At 34.6% G+C, this 21398-nt stretch overlaps 2 protein-coding genes across 2 annotated transcripts in view; both read right to left on the bottom strand.

The window, feature by feature from the left end:
• The window catches only part of LOC114329390 (TWiK family of potassium channels protein 7), a 330581-nt gene that overhangs the window by 268866 nt on the left and 40317 nt on the right, over positions 1–21398 (bottom strand). The gene's annotated exons all lie outside the window — the stretch shown is intronic.
• On the bottom strand, positions 17650–18459 carry LOC126878514 (uncharacterized). Its single transcript, XM_050641269.1, has one exon. The coding sequence runs from the start codon at positions 18457–18459 to the stop codon at positions 17650–17652; it is 810 nt and encodes a 269-aa protein (XP_050497226.1).

Genomic DNA, 21398 nt, shown 5'->3' with positions numbered 1-21398 from the left:
AAGCTAGCTGGATTCAACACTCTGGTGTCCAAATCTGCTAGTATTTGTAACTGTACTATTTTTCCAAACCCTAACTGATTTCAACACCCTAGTGTCAACACACGCTAGCGTCTGTAAACGTACTGTTTTTCCAAACCCTAACTGATTTCAACACCGTGGTGTCAAAACGCGCTAGCATGTGTAAATGTACTGTTTTTCCAAACCCTAACTGATTTCAACACCCTGGTGTCTACACACGCAAGCATCTGTAAATATGCAAACCGCATACCCCCTGGGTAGCAGTTAAGAAGCTAAACAATAAAACGATTAACTTGTGGTCATTATTTTCTTCAGTGGGATTATGGGTAGGTAATTAGAATGTACATTGTAAATTATTGTAGAAACGTGCAAAGTTATATTTTCGAGAACAATATTAATTTAGATTTCAAATTTTTAAATAAAACAAAATTAGATAAGTACAGCGTACAGCATGATATTTTTAGGTCACGGTATTGCTGAGTTGGGTTTTTTTTAAATATAATGACAAATTGGCTGTCTTAATTTAAACGTTGATTAAGGCTTGGAAATGTAATACATTTTTGTGAAATGTTGAGAATGTGGCGACACGATACTCTTGCCTCTTGACGTATCCTAGACATATAAGTCTTTGTGACTTTATTATTTTAACTATATAGGATCTGGTTGGTTATATAATTCTTTCAATTCTTGGTTGGTTCTCACTGTCTAAAGTTCTCTGGTGCCATCCTTAACTGCTACATATATTCCTCTAAGAATTCTTCTTTTTGCGATTTTTAAGTTTTGTTATTGTCCATGTTTCACAGGCATTCGTCATTTAGATCTTATTACAGAATGGTAGATGCTTATTTTCGTACAACTGGATACATAATCTAATTTCAATATTTTTTTGTAACGCAAACCAACAACGATTGGCACTTTGTATTTTGTTGTTAATCATTGTTTATGAGTAATGTTATTATCAGATGTGATCGTAGCTCCCAAATGTTTAAACTGATGAGCCCTTTCCTTTCAAAGTTGTTCTGGTGCATTGTAACGTTTTGCCCTATTCTGTCTCGCTGCCCCGTTCATGTTGTAGCTATATATTTTGTTTTATCCTCATTTATTCCTCGGATTGTTTTGCGGAATTTCTCAGTCTAATAAAGTCTTCCTTGACACTGATCGTTGTATTTCCTACTACTATATCTATATAATCGCCTAATCGGTGAAAGCTAGTATAATGCGAAGCACTTTTGTTATAGGTATATAATGTGAGGATAATGTAATATAATGCGAGAAGTGTTTCTGTGCTCGTTTTCCTCACAATACGCTCCAAAGCGATACTGAAGAGATGAGGATAAGGTATCTCCCTGTTTGAGACTACCGTTGATTGTAAAGAATGTCGACTATTTTCCTTCAATTCTACAGCACTCATAACTCCGTCTACATATATATGCTTTTGTGATATTTATCAATTTCTTTGGTATTCCTAGTTCTACCATGACATTCCACAGTTCCACTCGTATACTACTATCATATGCCTGCTTAAAATCTATAAAAAGCTGGTGTAGTGTCTTGATGCATTCCCAGTATTTATCCATTAACTGCCTAGAGGTATAGCACAAACTATACCTCTATAGTTTGTGCAATCCATCTCATCATTTATCACCTTTTTGTGTATCGGAATGATAACACTCTCCTTCCAGGAGGTTGGTAATTGATCTTCTTTCCAGTTTGGCAAATCAGCTTACGAAAGGCATGTGTGTCTCTTCTATTTTTCAAACATTCTGCAGATACAGTGTTGGTTCCTGCACTTTGTGGTTTTTATGTTTATGGATAGCTCTAGATTCTTCTTCGACTGTAGATTCTTCTACTATGGGTTCTGCCGTAGAATACACACATTCCTTTCAGGTTCCAGCTGACATGCTCCCAAAATTATGTCTATGAAGCATAGCCTATAATAATTAGGATTAAAATTAATTTGAAATCTCTGCCTACATAATTGCTGGGCGAATTGAAACGGATAATGAATTTAGGAACATGAAATATACATGAAATCAATAACAAACATGAACTGATAGTTAAAGATATGGAAAATGTAAAATTGAATATAATATATTAAATATATGTTAAAGACCAAGTTTTCACTCTAATCTAATGGCATATAAAACAACATAATGTTACTCTACATCCCACCAGAATGAAAACATATGAAATATAATATGTTCTCACGGAAACAGAAAACTATACTAAGCAAGGTGATTACATTGAATCAATAGACGACGAACTGAACTCCTTATATGTGGCACCAAAAAACTAATTCGACTGATTACAAAGATTGTTAATATGTGTATAAATGGATACCCCGTTCCCAGCTAATGGAAAGCGGCATAAATTTCCTCAATGTACAAAACAAAGAAAAGCAAAAAAAGAAGCTATAGGATGCCTTTCTCTGGAACAAGAAAATAACAGAAAAGATATAATTTAATATCTATGAAACTGGTAAAAAGCATGCTTTTATACGATTTTGAAATGAGGCGATTAACAGAGAGAAATATAAGAAAGACAGAAGCCGCGGAAATGGATGTAATAAGACGAACGCTAAGTACTTCGCTAACGTCTGGAAATTAACACAGAAAAATCAAAAATAATGACTCAGAGGAGAAGAAATATAATCCCACAAAACATTATACGTAAAGATGACATTGGAACGGTTGAAAAGTTTACATACCTGGGAATAGAAATTGAATATATGCCGACGGATCAGAAGATGGAGAAATACGGAAGAGAATAACGCAGGCAAACAGAGCTTATTTTGCCCTCTCCCATATATTTCGGTCTAAAAGTGTCCACCGAAATACAAGGATGAGAATCTATAAAACCTTAATTCGACCAATAACATGTTATGGAAGTGAAACCTGGGTCCTGAAAGAAACATCCAAAAACAAGCTCGACACATTCGAAAGGAAAGTACTGAGGAGGACACTAGGACCTGTGAGGGAAAATGGAATCTTCAGAAGTAGATACAACAACGAGCTTTCTCAACTTTATAAGGAAACACCCCTGTCAGACTTCATTAGAATACAAAGATTGCAATGGGCCGGACATGTGATAAGAATGGGAGAGGATAGGCGACCAAAAAGAGCACAGAATGCTAAAATGCTGGGAAAGAGACCGGTTGGAAAGCCAAGAAAGCGCTGGGAAGACATAGTAAACAGCGACGCACAAGTCCTTTTAGGAGTCCGTGTATGGAGAAGAGCAGCCACAGACAGGCAAGGGTGGAGGCAAAAAATAAAGGAGGCCAGGGCTCAATTTGGGCTGTAGTGCCGTAATTTCGAAACGGGAGAGGATAAGAAATGAAGAAATTAGAGCACGCATGGGAATACAAGGTACAGTCATGGATGACAGACAATGAAAGCAGCTCAAATGGTTCGGAAATGTCCAACGAATGAAAAACAGTAGACTCCCGAAACAAGTAATTGCATTGTCACCTACAGGAATACAGAAGAGAGAAATACCTAAGAGAACATGGATGAAAAGAATAAGAAACTCAATGAGCTCCAAATCCAAAGAACTTAGAGAAGATCAATGGAACAGCCGAATTGAATGAAAAATGGGATCGGATAACGTCGAAAGACGTTCTAAACGGATTATGCATATCATAGTATACATGATAATACATATAATGAAAAAGTTTATACAAGTAACACGTATTATAAGAATTTGAGTAGCATCATGAGCAAGATCGATAAAATGAAATTACATTTATAAATATAGAATTGTGTAATGTTTCTTTAGAGGGTGTTTTGAAATAAAAATTATAATAACAATTTTGTCAAAAGTCTAAATAATCTTTGTCCATTCATAAGCACTAATTCGTTTTTGTACCTTTAATAACATTATTGATAATCCTACCGACAGGGTTCCTTTACCTGCTGGCTGGCCGCGGGCTGGATATCGACAACAAGGACAGAATGACGGCCGAAAGAGATACCTTTTAGCAAAACTTTGAGATTTTAAAAAAAGTTTAAACAAAATAGCTGCTTTGTGTTACCCTTTATGTTAAAAACAAAAACAGATTCGGAAAGTGGGAAAAATTCTCTAGTGCCGTATTTAAATTTAAATATTTTTACGTTAATTTTAAGCAAAAAAGTTAGAAAAAAACATATTGTTTAAACAATTTAATAATTGATAAGCAAATAGTGCACTAGAACTTTTTAATACCTTTCATATAAAAAAAGAATTATCTCAATATCTGCCATAGTTTTTGCGTTATTTTGTTTAAACTTTTACATTGGAATTTAGCTATGCTCAGAATCGTTAGGAACAGCCTTAAGATAAATAAATTAAATATCTTTAAAACTATTTGACCAACTGCTTTGAAATTAAAAATATGATTTAAGCACCAGAAATCTCAGCAATTCGTGTAATAAAAAGGTTCTAAGTTAATTTTTACATAAGTTATGAATTTTTATAAAAACTCAAAATTTATAATTTATTTGGCCATTTTCTAAGCAACCAATAAGGATATACATATTCAGCGAACGCCATATTGAAATTTTTTAGACGATTTATGAGTTTCTTACTCTCAAATTTATTAAAAATGCTTAACTTTTTGGTTATAGACGAAAAATGCGAAAATTTACCGTTTTTTGATCTTCATTTGTTTATAGCTATGTATATCATCAAAATCGGCTGCAGGAAACATAAAGGTTATTAATACAGATGTCCATACTACTCAAAAATTTTGGTTTCGGCCTGGAGGGGGATGTGTCACGAGAAAAATCTTATTTCTCTGGACTATACTTTGTATCGAGCTAAAAGGAGATTATGTACGTTCAGAAATAAATCGCCACTTTTCTAAAATTATAGTTTTCTTTTGAAGTCTAACTACTCATCGGACCGCCCTAGTATACCTACTTAATTACGTGCATCAAACGTAAAACAAAAAATAGTACGAACTGTTCTCCTTAGGTGGAACAGCTAAAATGCATTTTAAGTAATAGCAGTTGCTGTTCGTTGTACACTTTTGCTAATAACCGCAGTTTATCTTTACCCGGGAGATTAATATGCCCTTCCGTCCTGTCCAATCGTGTCTGCTTCATTTTCCGGACAGAGTGGAAAATGTGTTCATTAAAAATTTAATGCAACCCCGAGAAAATGAGTGAGGTAAAGTTTTAATGTTTTTTGTAGTGTTTAGCAGAACTTGATCCAATAATATTAAATAAGAAATGATATTTTCTCGTGTTAGTAGGTATCTTGAAAACTGAGAGTTATCAAAGACACACATTTATGTTAGGCAATATAACTTTATAAAATACGTCCACCGATAATAGCCATTACTTAATAGTGTAAGAGCTGGAAGCGGATTTTGTGCGTGATAAGTAATATGGAAAAACTATACGGGGATAATAATATGTTGAATTAGTTATGTACATGACTTCCCCCAACGCACAGTGGTTCCAAATGCTGAAAACGTGGTCATGAGGCGAAAAAAGGAGTCCCTATTTAGGGATTTTCCTGTTTACAGTTGTTTTCTCATACTATCGTAGAGTCCTAACACGCAGGTATAAGGATCAGACTGGATGTATTCTGGTTCACAACTCCAGAACAAGTGGGCCATGTCCGGGGTTATTTTGGCCGGCAGAGAAAGTGAAAAAGAACGCGTATATTGAAAACGCTGTAAAGCGTTTTGTAGTTTATCAATTTTATCGCTGTAAAGCAGATTCTTCTTTTTTAAGTATGTAGTAATGTAAAGTGTAACTTAAATCAATATTTATTAACAATAAATGCCTTAAATTTGTTAATGCATAAATAGTGAAAATATACTTGAAATAATTAAAATTTTGCAAAGATTGATTCAAAAAGTACAAAATTCTGCATAATTCTGCGACAAATGTTTATTAATCTTAAAATATATAGTAACGAGATACAGAATCACTTTGGTTTAGCTGCCTATAACTGCCTATGCATTGCTGGCAGTTGTTTGAATACAAAAGTGGAAAATGATGCATATTACATGATTCTGGCGATTGTTGAGTATGTATGGGCAGTTGTACATAAGTAATAGTTTCTGAATATTGTACTTCATAAAGAAAATGTATTGGTAATCAGCAGTTTCATAAGTCCTTTATAATATAAAATTTTTAACAAAAATGCGGCTAAAATAAAAGTTTTCAAATTTCTTTCGCCCATACTGGATCCGCCATTTTGTTAAAAAAAAGTAATGTTAGATTTGTAATCAGCGACCTTAACCTACCAAATTTGACAAAAAATTTTCCTTTTTGATTGATATTTTCAATTTCTTTCCGCCATGTTGTATGCGCCATTTTGTTTTTCGGAAAAAATAATGCCAGATTCATAATCAGCGATGCCAAAAACCCTTAAGAACGAAAGTAATTCTTAAACGTATAAACAATATACGCTTTTAAAAGTTCATGACCACCTATTCGGCATTTGGAACCACTGTGCAACGGCCGGAAATCAGAGTGGGGGACGAGGGTAGTTATAAGGGGTCAAAGTTGCCCCAAAGTCGAGATAGTACACCAAATTTTGGTGTACTACCTCGATCATGAGCGTCACAAAAAAAAATAATAAAAACCGCGACTTTGACCCATTATAACTACCCTCCTCCCCCACTCTGGTTTCCGGCTCTGGGGATTTTACTTAGTTATGTCATGGTCTACTTATTCCCAAATTTTGGTGCACTATCTCAATCACGAACGTCGCAAAAAACCCCTTATATTTTTTATATTCACCCCTACCCCCACCCCTTTGTCGGCCACGCAGCGTGCCACCCCTGGAGATTTTACTTAGTTACGTCATGACCTACTTATTACCAAATTTTGGTGCACTATCTCGATCATGAGCGTCACAAAAAAAATAAAAACCGCGATTTTGACCCCGTATAATTACCATCGTCCCCCACTCTGGTTTCCGGCCGTTGGGAAAAGGCATGTACACAACTAATTCAACATATCCCCGTATTGTTTTTCCATATTACTTATCACGCACAAAATCCGCTTCTATCTCTCCGACTATAATTACGTATTACATTCATAGTACATACAATTTTGTATCAATGATATTATATTGTCATATCGACGTACACGTTTCACTTAATGTTTTGATTTAACATGTTTGCAAATAAATCATGACGTTTGTGATATATGTAATAGAACAACTATACTGTATGGGCCAAAGAAAACAGTAACTCGATATTTGGCAGTAGTTATTAGATTTTAAGAAAATGCCGAAACAAGTTGATTTTTGATCTAAGGGGGACACATTTTTATGGTGCATACATCTGTCATTTGTCAACCCCATCCCTTCCACTTCCCCGCCCCTTATTTTTGAATAGGGAATAGGGGTTGTGTGCTAGCTCATTTGAAAGGTCATTTAATTCTTTAATAATTAGTTCTTTCATATATTCTCTCTATTCTCATTAGGTCTTTTATTTAGTGATATTTGATTCTTCTATTTGTTTCATAAATATCCCATTTCTCTTTTGTTTTCGGATTCAAACATTTAAAAACAGTCCTTTACTTTTGAAGAGTTCTGCCTGTTCCATGCTCTACTCTTGCCTGTTCCATTTTTGTTGTTTTATAACGACCCCGTCCATAATCTACCAGTACTGAGCACCGGAGCCTTCGAGCCCATTGTGTACCGGTATTCCAGTATCTTCTTGATCTAAATCAATAAGTATGTATATTAAAATATGTTTAAAAGCATTCTATGCTGTACCCTATCGAAAGCCACTTCGTAATCGATGAAAGCCATATAAATAACTTCACGTTGGTCGCTGCATTTTTGGAGACGTATATTTAAGCCAAGAAGTGCCTCGCGGTTGTCTAACACCTAAACCTACTGAAAACCAAAGATGATGGAAAGGTTTATCTCTCATAAAAACAAAAAGATTATGTTTCACTTCAACAAAAAGAGGCTTTTGTTTCTGCGCCCCCTTGAACAAAATTTTCACTAGCCGCCACTGTCTATAAACAATTAATTTTGGCGCCTTCTCGCATGTCTTTAACCTCAGATATTTTGATTTATCATGATATGATTGTGCTTCCTATAATAATTTTCCTTTCTATGTAAAATTAGGGGATAGTCCAATTGACAGATATTCCATATTTCTCGCATTGAGCGGACCTAGTGAAATGTTAAAAAATACTTATCTTTGCTTGATTGACGTGCAGTGAAGGGATTTCCTGGTCACGATATCTACTATCAGATGATTTGTTGTATAATTTCTTTGTGTTCCACCATTGCTACTATTTTCCAGTTGGATTATGCGAATCTCTTTGATGGTACGGGGCTATTCAGAAATATGCGGAAAATGACATTAGTAATCTACGTACACCGACTTAAATAAACTCTCGAAGAAGGACAGACAGTCTGCTAATTACTTTGGATTAGTAAGGAAGTGGCTTGACAAAACGACATATCCAGGGCCGATCCAGAATCTATTTTCAGGGTGGTACATGAACTTTTTTGGAGGGGACACTGGGCAGTGGCGACGCGTGACTTTTTCTAAAGTGTTACCAAAACCAGATGCAAAAAATCTTATTTAAAAAAATTAAGATATGGCTAAATGTATATATAGCTTCAAATATATCATTTTGTACATCACTTGAAACTCCCGAAAAAACAGTTGATGTTTCTAGATGTTGGCAAAATTTTTGATCTTTTTTGGCAATTAATGTTAACAATTCCTTGTAATTGCCTCGAATGTCAGAGCCGTCGCCCTCAAAATGACCACGAAACGCTAATTCTTGTTTAGCCAAAAAACATACGGTATCTATTATAAGTGTGCTAAGGATATACCTATCTATTTTTTTAACAAACTCATTATGTTTAGCAATATTTGCTTTAAAGTTTGGTTAAGAGAACTTTCGATTCTTGTTTTGCCAAACTGAATCAAATTGGGTATACATCTTACATGTAGGTAACGGAGAAATTTCATGTCTCTTTTTTAAAACTCTAAAACTAATTAAATCGTGAACCTGGTCCACCCATTTTTCTGTAGAAACCAGAAGACATGGCCAACAATACAGTCTATTTTTCTTGCAACCACATAACCAAGGATTCTCAATGTACCAACTAAATATCGAACTACTCTTTTTCATTCCTTTTTTAAATTGTTTAAAATAGTTCTTTCATGTTCAATAATTTAATTTTTTTCTTCAATCAGAATTACTTTTCAAGTAGTTTATCGATTACGCAGCGACACTCATCCATGGTGAACTGTACGGACACTTTTTATAGGTACTGTAACCAAATTTAAATCTGGTAACAGCCCTACTGATATACACAGCGCGCTTATGCCCATCGCTCCTTCAAAATTTTCAGACACTAGCCGGTCCCGAGCCGCCCGAGTGACAGCGAGATAACCATTCATTGTAACCACAAATGAGACTAGCAACAGAGTGCAACTGATAGTCCTGTCGCCAGGGGGGGGGGGTACAACGGCCTTCTTAATTCAGATGAACTTACCCAAGTTCTTTTTATGTATTTTGGCCCGTAGAACACGAATTTTTTGGGTAACAGTTGATCCGGATGTCGATAAGTTTGTTATAAACAAAGAAGTTGAGGAATTACATAACAGCGATTTCTCGCAAAACAAAACATTTTTTGTATTTTTTGGGTCATTCTAACCAAAAAATGTTCCTACAAGTTTTTTCGTAGGATGCATAGTTTTCGAGATAAACGCGGTTGAACTTTCAAAAAATCGAAAAATTGCAATTTTTGAACCCGAATAAACTTTGAATAAGAAATAAAATAGCAATTCTGCTTACCGCCTTTAAAAGTTTGAGTCAAATTATATCTGTTTTGAATATTTGCATTGCTAAAAATTTATTTTTTGATTGTTAAAAAAAGCTATAAATACATAGTGTTTCCCGTGCCTAATACATGCGTTTTAATGCATGCTACGTAGAAATAGCCTCACTTGCACTGTTACCTCTTCTACCTACTCGTTCGATTTTAAATGAGAAATCATGAAAAACATCACTCAAGCACTAGGTGTTTATAGCTTTTTTTAACAATAAAATAATACATTTTTAGCAATACAAATAATTAAAACCGATATAATTTGACTTGAACTTTCAAATGCGGTAAGCAGAATTGCTATTTTATTTTTTAATCAAAAGTTATTCGGGTTCAAAAATTGCAATTTTTCGATTTTTTGAAAGTTCAACCACGTTTATCTCGAAAACTAGGCATCCTACGAAAAAATTTGTAGGAACATTTTTTGGTTAGAATGGCCCAAAAAATACAAAAAAAAGTTTTGTTTTGCCAGAAATCGCCGTTATGTGATTCCTCAACTTCTTGGTTTATAACAATCTTCTCGACATCCGGATCAACTGTTACCCAAAAAATTCGTGTTCTACAGGTCAAAATACATAAAAAAAACTTGGGTAAGTCAATCTGAATACAGGAGGCCATTGTACCCCCCTGGCGACAGGACTATGAGTCACATAAACTCGCCAATATTTTCGTGTGTCTACGAGTAAAATAGTAATATAATAATATACAGGGTGTAACAAAAATACAGGCCATAAATTTAATCGCATATTCTGGGACCAAAAATAGTTCGATTGAACCTAACTTACCTTAGTACAAATGTGCACGGAAAAAAAGTTACAGCCCTTTGAAGTTACAAAATGAAAATCGAATTTTTCCAATATACAGGGTGTCCCAGACTAATTTACCCACACTATATCTCTTAAACGAATAGAGATTTTCGAATGGGACAAAAAGTGATATATTCTACTTGTAATACACTTTAATATGGCGTACAAAAAATCATCCCCTAAATATTCATCCCTTAGTTACAACCCCTAACTTTAATTTTTTTAATAGCACCCTGTATATTTTTTTACAGTTTTGGATGTGGTCTTTTATCGTTTATTCAACACATTTTTTGAAAATAAAATCGGTTCGTAAATAACCAAGAAACTATCAGTTTATTTTTGTTAATTGTGTGTCCCAGACTAATTTATCCAGGCTATATTTCTTAAACGAATAGAGATTTTCGAATGGGATAAAAACTGATCTATTCCATTTGTAATACACTTTTATATGGCGTAGAAAAAATTCATCCCCTAAATATTCATCCCTAACTTACAGGGTGCTATTTAAAAGAAATAAAGTTAGGGGTTCTAACTAAGGGATGAATATTTAGGGGATAATTTTTTTTCTACGCCATATTAAAGTGTATTACAAATGTAATAGATCAGTTTTTGTCCCATTCGAAAATCTCTATTCGTTTAAGAAATATAGCCTGGATAAATTAGTCTGGGACAAATAATTAACAAAACTAAACTGATATTTTCTTGGTTATTTACGAACCGATTTTATTTTCAAAAAATGAGTTGAATAGACGATAGAATACCACATCCAAAACTATAAAAAAATATACAGGGTGCTATTAAAAAAATTAAAGTTAGGGGTTGTAACTAAGGGAAGAATATTTAGGGGATGATTTTTTTCTACGCCATATTAAAGTGTATTACAAGTAGAATAGACCACTTTTTGTCCCATTTGAAAATCTCTATTCGTTTAAGAGATATAGCGTGGGTAAATTAGAGTGGGACACCCTGTATAGAAAACTATTAGAGATTTTTTATTGAAAATGGACATGTGGTATTCTTATGGCAGTAGTATTTTAAGAAAAAATTATAATGAAATTTGAACACCCCATAAAAATTTTATGGGGGTTTGGTTCCTTTAAACCCCCCCCCCCCCCAAACTTTTGTGTACGTTCCAATTTAAATATTATTGTAGCGCCATTAGTTAAACACAAGATTTTAAAAACTTTTTTGTCTCTCAGTACTTTTTCCAAAAGTCAGTTTTTATCGAGATAGTTCAATATTTGTCAAATCCACCACATATTTGTATATAATATGGTAAAGTACGATTATGGAGACTTGTTAATAATATGAAAATTTATTTATGATTTACATTTTTAATTATATTTTGAACCATATTAAAAAATAAGCCACATCTCGATAAAAGATGCTTTATCAAAAAAATACAAACAGGCAAAAAATTTTAAAAACACTGTGTTTAACTAATGGTATCGCAGTAATAGTTTAATTAGAACGTACAAAAACATTTGGGGGGTTTAAAGGAACAAAACCCTCATAAAAATTTTATGTAAACATATTAAAAAAGAAGCCGCAACTCGATAAAAACTGCCTTATCGAAAAAATAATAAGAGGCAAAAAAGTTTTAAAAATATTGAATTTAACTAATGGCACCACAATAATAATATATTTGGAACGTACACAAAAGTTTGGGTGGGTTTAAGGGAACAAAACCCCCATAAAATTTTTATGGGGTGCACAAATTTCACTATAATTTTTCTTTAAGATGTTCTTTCCATAAGAATGCCACGTGTCCATTTTCAACAAAAAATCTCTAATAGTTTTCGATATATTCAAAAAAATCGATTTTCATTTTGTAACTTCAAAGGGTTGTAACTTCTTTTGTGTGCATATTTGTACTGAGGTAAGTTAGGTTCATTCGAACCATTTTTGGTACCAGAATATGCGGTTTAATTTATGACCTGTATTTTTGTTACACCCTGTATTTCTATTGGTAAAAATATAGATAAATGGAATTATTCATCATCATAAAATATTTATTTGCAAGATTTTTAACTGTTACCAATGGTAACAGTGGTAATACATGGACGCTTCGCCAGTGACACTGGGGTGTCTGTGGAAAATTATTAAAAATTAGGGTTAAAATGGTGAGTTTTAAGGCGCGCGGCTTTGGAATTACAGCAGGTTAGTCTGCTATATCTAAGGCCTGCGCTATACAAGGAAGGTAACAGGGCCAGTGTTACGCTTCAACCGCCTTTTATTACTCCTGGTTTTACCCAAGGTACTCATTTTATTTAAACACATATACCAAAACGCAACGGCCAGTGTTAGAGTGGGTGATCGTCAAACCCAGAAATTCGGGTACGTCAGGGGGACACCATATCGCCAAACTGTTCACTATGCTTCTGGAATTGGAATATAATAGATACATATACAGTAAAACCTCGATAGAACGGACCTCTATTTAACGGACAAAAAATCAGATCAAATGTAAAAAAAAATCATCATCACGTAGCGCTACAAACCTGGGTGGGTCCTGGCTGACTGTACAACTTTCTTCCAATTTCTTCGGTCTTCCATCAAACTAGGGTCAAATGGAATGTTCATTTTCCGGAGATCTGCTTTGATGTTATCTCTCCATCGCATTCTGGGGCGTCCAAATCGTCTTTTGCTTGTAGGAATCTCCTCCCATACCAGTTTTACAAGTCTTTCGTTATGAAGTCTGTGCACGTGGCCTGCCCATCTTAGTCGCTGTGAGCTGTGATTTAATCTCTTGGACAATATCGGTGTCATTGTAAAGTGCTTTTAATTCGATGTTGGTTCTGATTCTATACTGGTTTGTGTTAATGTCGTGGTGAGGTCCGAAAATTCTTTTAAGTAATTTTCGTTCAAAACGTCTGAGCTTTTCTTCGTTTGATTTGATCATGGTCCACGTTTCGCATCCATATGTTAGTACTGGTCTGACGATGGATTTATAAATTTTGATCTTGGAACTTCTTGTAAGATTTTTTGATTTTATAAGCTTATCCAGTGCGAATAGGCAGCGATTTGCCGATTGGATTCTGTCTTTTATTTCTTCAGTAACATCGTTGTCACCTGCGATTACGGCCCCCAGATACTTAAAACGTTGTACTCTTTCGAAATTGAAGGTGTTGACCGTCACATTTTGTCCTATCCTGTCTCTTCGTGTCGTTCTATTTATACACATATATTTCGTCTTCTCTTCATTAATCCGCAGCCCTACTTCGCTTGTTGCGCCTTCCACCTTGTTGAAATGGCTTTTGTGGATAGGATGGAGTCTCCAACGAGATCAATGTCATCTGCGTAATCTAGTAATAACTTGGGACCTTGAACCGATAGCAGTTCTGTCCTTATTTCGGCCAACCTCATATAGCTTTCTCTAATACCTACGAGGTTAAAAAGTAGTGGAGATAACGCATCACCCTGTTTGAATCCACTCTTGATTTCAAAGCTGTCAGACAGTTTATTATTTACACGTACTTTTGATATTCCACCCTCCATACATACTTTAGTCATCCGAATGAGTTTCTTTGGTATTGAGAACTGCTCAATACTTGGCTATTTTCTACGCTATCATATGCCTGTTGAAAGTCTATGAAGAGATTGTGTATGGGTCTGTTATACTCCCTTCCCTTTCCTAGAAGCTGTCTCAGCGTGAATAGTTGATCTATTGTGGATCTATTTGCCCTATAACCGGCTTGATATTCTCCTAGGACATTTTCAGCATAGGGGGTTAGTCTACTAAGAGTGATGTTTGAGAGGATTTTATATGCCGTGTTTAGGAGTGAAATTCCTCTATAATTCGCGCATTTTGTTTTGTCCCCTTTTTTGTAAATGGGCACTATGATGTTTTCCTTCCATCTTGCTGTTATCCTTTCTTCTAACCATACTTGTGTTATTAAGTGGTGGATTTGGCGATGTAGTGCGTCTCCACCATATTTCAGAAGTTCTGCTGGTATCTCGTCCGTAACCGGCGCTTTGTGATTTTTCAGCTTATTTAACGCCTTTTGGGTTTCTTCAAAAGAGGATTTTCGACGGGCATGTCCGCTGTGATATAGATCTTTTCTTTGTGCTGTTCTTCCTGTATGATGTTTAGAATGTCCCTGAAATACCCTATCCATTCTTCTGTTAGTTCTTTATCGTCGATTATCATATGACCTTGATTGTCTCTCAGTGTATGGATAGAATTGGTTCTATATCCTCTTTTCTCAGTAGAAATTGCTTTATAGAATTCTCTGGAGCCTGGTTTGGGTCGATCTCTCTCCATAGCTTCATATCTTTGTTGTTCATAGTTTCTTTTCTTTGTGCGTATCATTTTTCTTGTTTCTTTTTGGCAGTCGTCGTATTCCTTTTTACTTTTGTCTGTTTGTAGTTGTATCCATGTCTTCCTTACGATTTGTCTTTTTTTCAGCTGTTTCCGACATTCCTCGTCATAACATGTTTTTGCCCTCATCTGCCTACTCTTTCCAAAGATCTTGTCGGAAGTCTTGGTTATTATTTCGGCAGTCGCTTCCCACAGCTCTTCTATATCATTGTAAACTATTTCAGAGTTCAAGGTTTGTTCAAGTTGTTTTATATTTTTTTGATGTTTCTCTGTATTCTGCATTTCGTCCCATGTTCCATTGTGGGTTCATTGTTGTTTTGTTGTATTTGTGGCTAGATATTCTGGATTTGACTTTTGCTCTGACTAAGTAATGATCTGTGTCTCCGTCTATTCCTCTGAGGCTTCTTACGTCTATGATATTGCTCCCATGTCGGGCATCTACAATGATGTGGTCAATTTGGTTTCGCGTAATATGGTCGTTTGAGATCTAGGTTTGCTTATGAATGTCTTTATGCGGAAACATAGTTGACTTTATTAACATATTATTAGCTGCTGCAGTTTCTATGAGTCTTAAGCCATTATCGTTGGATATATTGTGGAGGCTATGTTTACCGATTCTGGGGTGTAGGCTAGGCTCTTTGCCTATTTTAACATTAAAATCTCCGCAGAGTATGCGCATATCTTGTTTGGGCATCGTATCTATCACTCTTTCTAGGGCGTCGTAGAAGTCATCCTTGATATCTTCATCCTTCTCTTGTGTTGATGCATGAGCTGAGATGATAGAAATGTTGTATCGTTCTCCCTTCATTCTGATGTAGCATATCCTTTCTTTTATAAATTTAAAATTTAGTATATTCTGTATTAGACCGTCTCTAATCACAAAGCCCGTTCCAAATTCATGACTTCCGTTTTTGTTACCGCTGAAGAAGATGGTGGATTTGCTTATTTTTATATTTCCATCGTCTGGCCATTTTATTTCTTGGACTGCTGTTATATCCATTCCTATGTTCTCCAGTTGTTGCACAGCATTTGTGGCAGCTCCAGGCCTGTACCAACTCTGGACGTTCCAAGTTCCGATATTTATATTCCTTTTACATTGCATTGGTCGTTTTTTGTGTTTATCCGTCTGGTTCCGAGGCAAAGTTGCAGTTTTCATAACTAGCTTCTTTTTCCGAGGGTGGGTAGTTAACCCTCCGCTTAACCCTCCTCTTTTATCCGGGCTTGGGACCGGCCGCAGTAAGGTGATTTCCGAGCTCTCAGTCCACCCGTTCCTCACCCTACCCCAGGCAGAGTTTAAAAAAAATAAAAAAATAACAAAAAAATTGCATGTAAAAAATATGACAAATCGAATTCTAGAAGAAAAATCAGCAAGAACAGGGTCTCGGCACTTCTTTGTGCTCACTCCTATAGATCGCATGGATTAACTGGTACAATTGTTGGCAAATCTCGTAAACCTATAGTTATTAAAGATATATAACCTAGAGTTGTCAAAGATATAATGCATCATATGCTCGTTTCATATTATAGCTCTAATAAGGCATGGTTTACTACAGATATCTTTGAAAAATTAGTTTTTTAAAGAATATGTACCTGCAGTGAGAAAATTTTAAAAGAAAAAAACTGGAAATGCTGCCGAAAGAGGTGAAATGTTTATTGATTTTAAACAACGCTCCTGCATATCCCCCTAAAAATATTTGATAACTTTAATTGTATGTTGTTGCCAAAAAATACATCGCTTATTCAACCCATTGATCAGTGAATAATTTTGAAGAATGTTTTTAGATGAAGTTGAAAAGTAAACAAGTAGCAAACAAACATTAATTTCGTTTTTAAACTATTTTTATTATAACGGACCTTCGGCTTTAACGGACATTCCATCCCTCCAATTAGTCCGTTATATCGAGGCTTTACTGTATGTAAAAGGGCAAAACTGACCGACAAGGGCATAAACATAAACGGAGAAAAGCTTAGGCATCTGAGGTTTGCAGATGATATTGTACTAATAGCTGATGGGATATTATGCCAAAGAAGTTTTAAATCAGCTCTACCTTTCCTCGCTAAAAGCAAGATTGAAAATAAATATATCTACAGTTCACCAAGAATAGCTGAAAGTCTGAAATTCTAACTGCCTGCGCGAACAATGAAGTGAGAACGCACTCGGAAGGAAAAAGATAGCCTGTACGCGCGGGTGAACTTTAAAATATAGGTGTAATCGGAGACACAAATATAGAAACGTAAAGTTTGAATAGTTTCTAATAGGTCCCGTACACAATTATTATTACTGTCATTACTTTTCGTCAGTATATTTGTAGTATTTTTTTACAAAGTGAGATGTAATAAAATAGATCCAACAAAAACCGCTTGTGTTGCTATAAATTATGGCATTATAAACCAAAAATTATATTTTTATATTGACTATTTATACTTTATATTACCATTATATTGACCAAAAGGTTTCGGAGAAAAAGGGCGTAAGCAGTAGGGTAATAAAGTAGTAATAAAATCGTCTATTGCAATACTAAATAGAAATTAGATGTTAGGTCCCGGTGAAGCATAAATATGGTGTCTTTGTACCAGTACCTTTTGTTAAAAGAGATATTTATAACCTTTCTCGTATCCATTTCCATAGCATTTGTTGTCATCGTTTTATTCAGTCCACACAAACTTTTCACTAATTTAAAATAAAAACTGACATTTTTTTCAGCGACATATTGCTTCATAGAAGCCCATACTAACTCTATAGGATTCAAATCCGCATAATATCTTGGGTAACCGTAAAACTGAATGTCCTTTATCCTCGAGTATTTTGTCAATTTCATAGGTTTTAAACAGAGGTTTGTGTAATTTTATAATGTCGTATAATTCAAGTTTCAACATGTCATCTGTAAAGGAAATATTTTGCGTTGTCAGCCACTGCTGCATTTCTGCTTTCCTGGAAGACATAGTTGGACATTTCTCAGTTTGTACGTTGTGATACGGTGCATTATTAATCACTAAAACGCTGTTCGGAGGCAAATTTGGTATCAGTTTATCCTGAAGCCATTTTTTGTAATTGTCGTAGTTCATTGCATCATGATAATCTCCTGTTTTTATAGTAGGTTTGTAGCGCAGATAAGCGTTTTTAACAAAACCACTTTCACCTCCAGCATGCACTATCACAAGCATCTGTCCTTTAGATACTGGTTTTTGTATGCCCTTGTTTGAACTATCAGACCAGCTCTTTTGGTAGGTATGAGATGAATGGACGTATGTTTCATCCATGTATATAATTGGGTGATTTGCGTTCCTGTAACGTTTCATACTACGTAAGAAATTCAGTCTAAGATGTTGAATATTGGGCTTTTCCATTAATAATTTTCTATTATTTCTGGTTTTTCGCCAACGAAATCCCATCTTTCTAATTACTGTTCGTAGGCTTTCTATGGAACCTGAGTAGTTGTACTCCTCTGCAAATGTTCTGTATATGCGTTTCACAGTTGGGACTTGTTTTTGTGTTATACAAAAATCCATTATATAACGTCGAAGACGCCCTATATCAAAATCGTCCAAGCACGTTTTTGAAGCGCTTTTTTTTCTCTTTTTGTTTGGAGTTACAAATGAGGAATATTCGCCATCTTCAATTAATTGCATTTCCCGAGCAATTTTTTGAACGCTGCTTAAACTAACACCTGTTGCCAATACCACACGTTCCTGCACTTTTTCAAATCTCTACACGGTTCATTGTTTTTCGCTTCATTTATCATAAAATGAATCACGTTTGCTATCACTTCCCGTGTCTGATTATTTAAAACTTTTCCCTTCAGATTCGATTTAAACAAAATTTGCAAATTTTAAATTGATTCTCCTTTGCGGTTCGTACTTACAAAAATTGTTTCGCAGACTGCACCGACTTGTTCACGTTACAAACGGTAGATAACGAGCGATCCACAATTATTGGGATCAAAGCTAGCCGTGCAAAAAATTACGTATGTCTTGTTTTAATCTGAATTTATATCATTGGTTTATCAATTAATTGTGATTAACATTATAAAACATAAAAAAAATCAGTCAAAGCCTAACACAGAACTTTAATCAGAAATAAAAAGAATTAACAAAATTATAAGTAACAATAATAAATAAAATCAAACAAACTACATAACCTAACTTTTCTTGTTTACTTGACGTACACTGCAAAGTTGACGTAAACTGGAAAGTATATCTGAATTAAGAATAGACATGCACTGTATAGCTATCTCTGTCGTTCAAAGCCACCTATAGTGACAATAATTTTGGATCACACGTTATTAAGTGAACGCTCAGTGCGAGATCCGTCGGATGACGAATGCGCATCATGGGCGTGGTTATTTTCAGACTTTCAGCTATTCTTGGTGAACTGTAAAACGCAGATGATGACCAATCTTGTAGTCAGCGAAGATATATGCGTAGGAACAATGGCGTAGCACATAAGGTTCTTATAGGTTGTCCGTAAATGCTATCCCGTTATCTGCATTAGAGATCGGAAACTATCGATAGTGCTATCGATAACTATCGATAGTTTTGACTATCGGAAACTATCGATTGTTTTGCTAACTATCGATAACTATCGGTCTATTGTCGTATGTCGAAGATATGTTGCTGTAAACACAGATTACAGAGGTACAATCGTTGACGTCCTTCCAAATTCATGTCTCATGTCACATTTCATGTGTAATGTCATGTCCATTCTTCTTGGCTTGGGTGTGGTTCGATTAAGTTGTATTTTGTTGTTAGTTGTTGTATTGTATATTATAGCGAGTCGAAATTATTTTTTTATTTTGTTAGTTGAATTTATTTTATTTCAAAGAATTTTTCCCTACTAATACATTGTCCAATTAATTACATAATATTGTACTTCCATATTATGTTGTGATTGATATGCATTATGGTATTCTTTAAATGGCAAAATAATTCAATTTAACATTTTTCTCTTTTCAATGATCTTATTTTAATTTTTATTTAGGATCTTATTACACCTCAAATTCAAAAATGTTATGTCATTTGTCAAAATAAAAGATTCTTATACCTGCGTTTGCAATTACGCATGCGCAGGAGTGACCATTAAAAAATACATCACTATCGAAAACTATCGATAGTTATCGATAGTTTGACGCCAACTATCGATAACTATCGATGGCACCGACTATCGATAGTTTCCGATCTCTAATCTGCATACCTGATGTTCAGGGCCCCCGCTACCATATGTGCAAAGTGTGCAATGCACACGGGCGCCATCCTCTAGGGGAGCCAGAACCCGGGGTCAAAAATTGCAAAAAAAAACAAAAATTAATTTTAAAATAAAAGTTGAGAAATTAGATACGATTAGATATAAATACACACGAAATTTTATTAGTATATCATCCAGTTACTGCCGATTCACATTTGCGAGAAAACATGTCGGAAATCAGGCATTTTAATTTATTTTTTTAAGATTTTATTCTGTTTGTTTCATGTTGATATTTTAGTCTACAAATAATCGTCCATTTACTCACGGTTTTTGCTGTGAATTTTAAATAACCGCTTATATTGACATGAAATTTACATATACATAGCTAACAAGAAAAGGAGTGATATTGTGCCGACGTGTGCTTTTGTCCTAGGTGTAAAACGGGTATTCTCAGGGGAATACGCCAGAGAATACCTGGTGGTATTATCGGGGATGAAAAAACGTACGTTCAAAATAAGTCCAGAATTGGATAAACTGGCTAATTCTAAGCAACTTTTGTTTATAGAGATTTTCGCCAAGTCAATACTTTTGGAGTTATTTGCGAGTGAATATGTTCATTTTTCAACAAAAAACCCCGTTTTTAGACGGTTTTTCGCAAATAACTCAAAAACTAATTATTTTATCGAAAAATATACTCTTAGCAAAAATATTTCTTACAAAAAAGTGAAAAAAATAATTTATATATGAAGTCTGCAAACCCAGTAGAAATAGAGTTGTAGCTAATGAAAAATGGGTTCTTATTCGTCAAATGCCAAATCTAATATTTCAACGTAAAATAACCAAAAAATTAAGCAGTTTTCGGGGAAAACTCATTACAACTTCTTTAAAGTGTTTAAAAACTTGATTTTTGATTTAAAAAAAATTCTAGCAACAAGAGCATGCAACAAGCAACCTTTTTTGGCGAAAAAAATCGTAAAAGTCACCCCTAATTAGCATTCCAATTGAAATTAATCATTACCGCTTTACCATTTACTTTTATAATATGTATTATTTTTATGATTTGTAAGTTTCATGGGTTTAAAGGGCTCATTTTTGAAAAAATTTGGAAAAAATGGTAAAATTTTTTTTAATCTTGAAAAAATTCCTTTTTTCCTGATAATTTAAATATTATTGGTGATACCAAAAAATCTCAAGCAGTAAAAAAATGTAGGTTTTGCTTTTCTGAATATTTTTGATTTTTTGTTTTCCTGTAAGACAAAAAGTGGTT

The sequence above is a fragment of the Diabrotica virgifera genome, chromosome 1 (genome assembly GCF_917563875.1).
Source record: "Diabrotica virgifera virgifera chromosome 1, PGI_DIABVI_V3a".
Taxonomy (NCBI): Eukaryota; Metazoa; Arthropoda; class Insecta; order Coleoptera; family Chrysomelidae; genus Diabrotica; species Diabrotica virgifera.
Note: the sequence above shows the minus strand (reverse complement) of the source record. Positions and strands in the feature narration are given on the sequence as shown.

Coding starts and splice junctions, on each gene's coding strand:
- LOC126878514 (XM_050641269.1), bottom strand. CDS start 18,459: ATGGATTTTTGTATAACACAAAAACAAGTCCCAACTGTGAAACGCATA.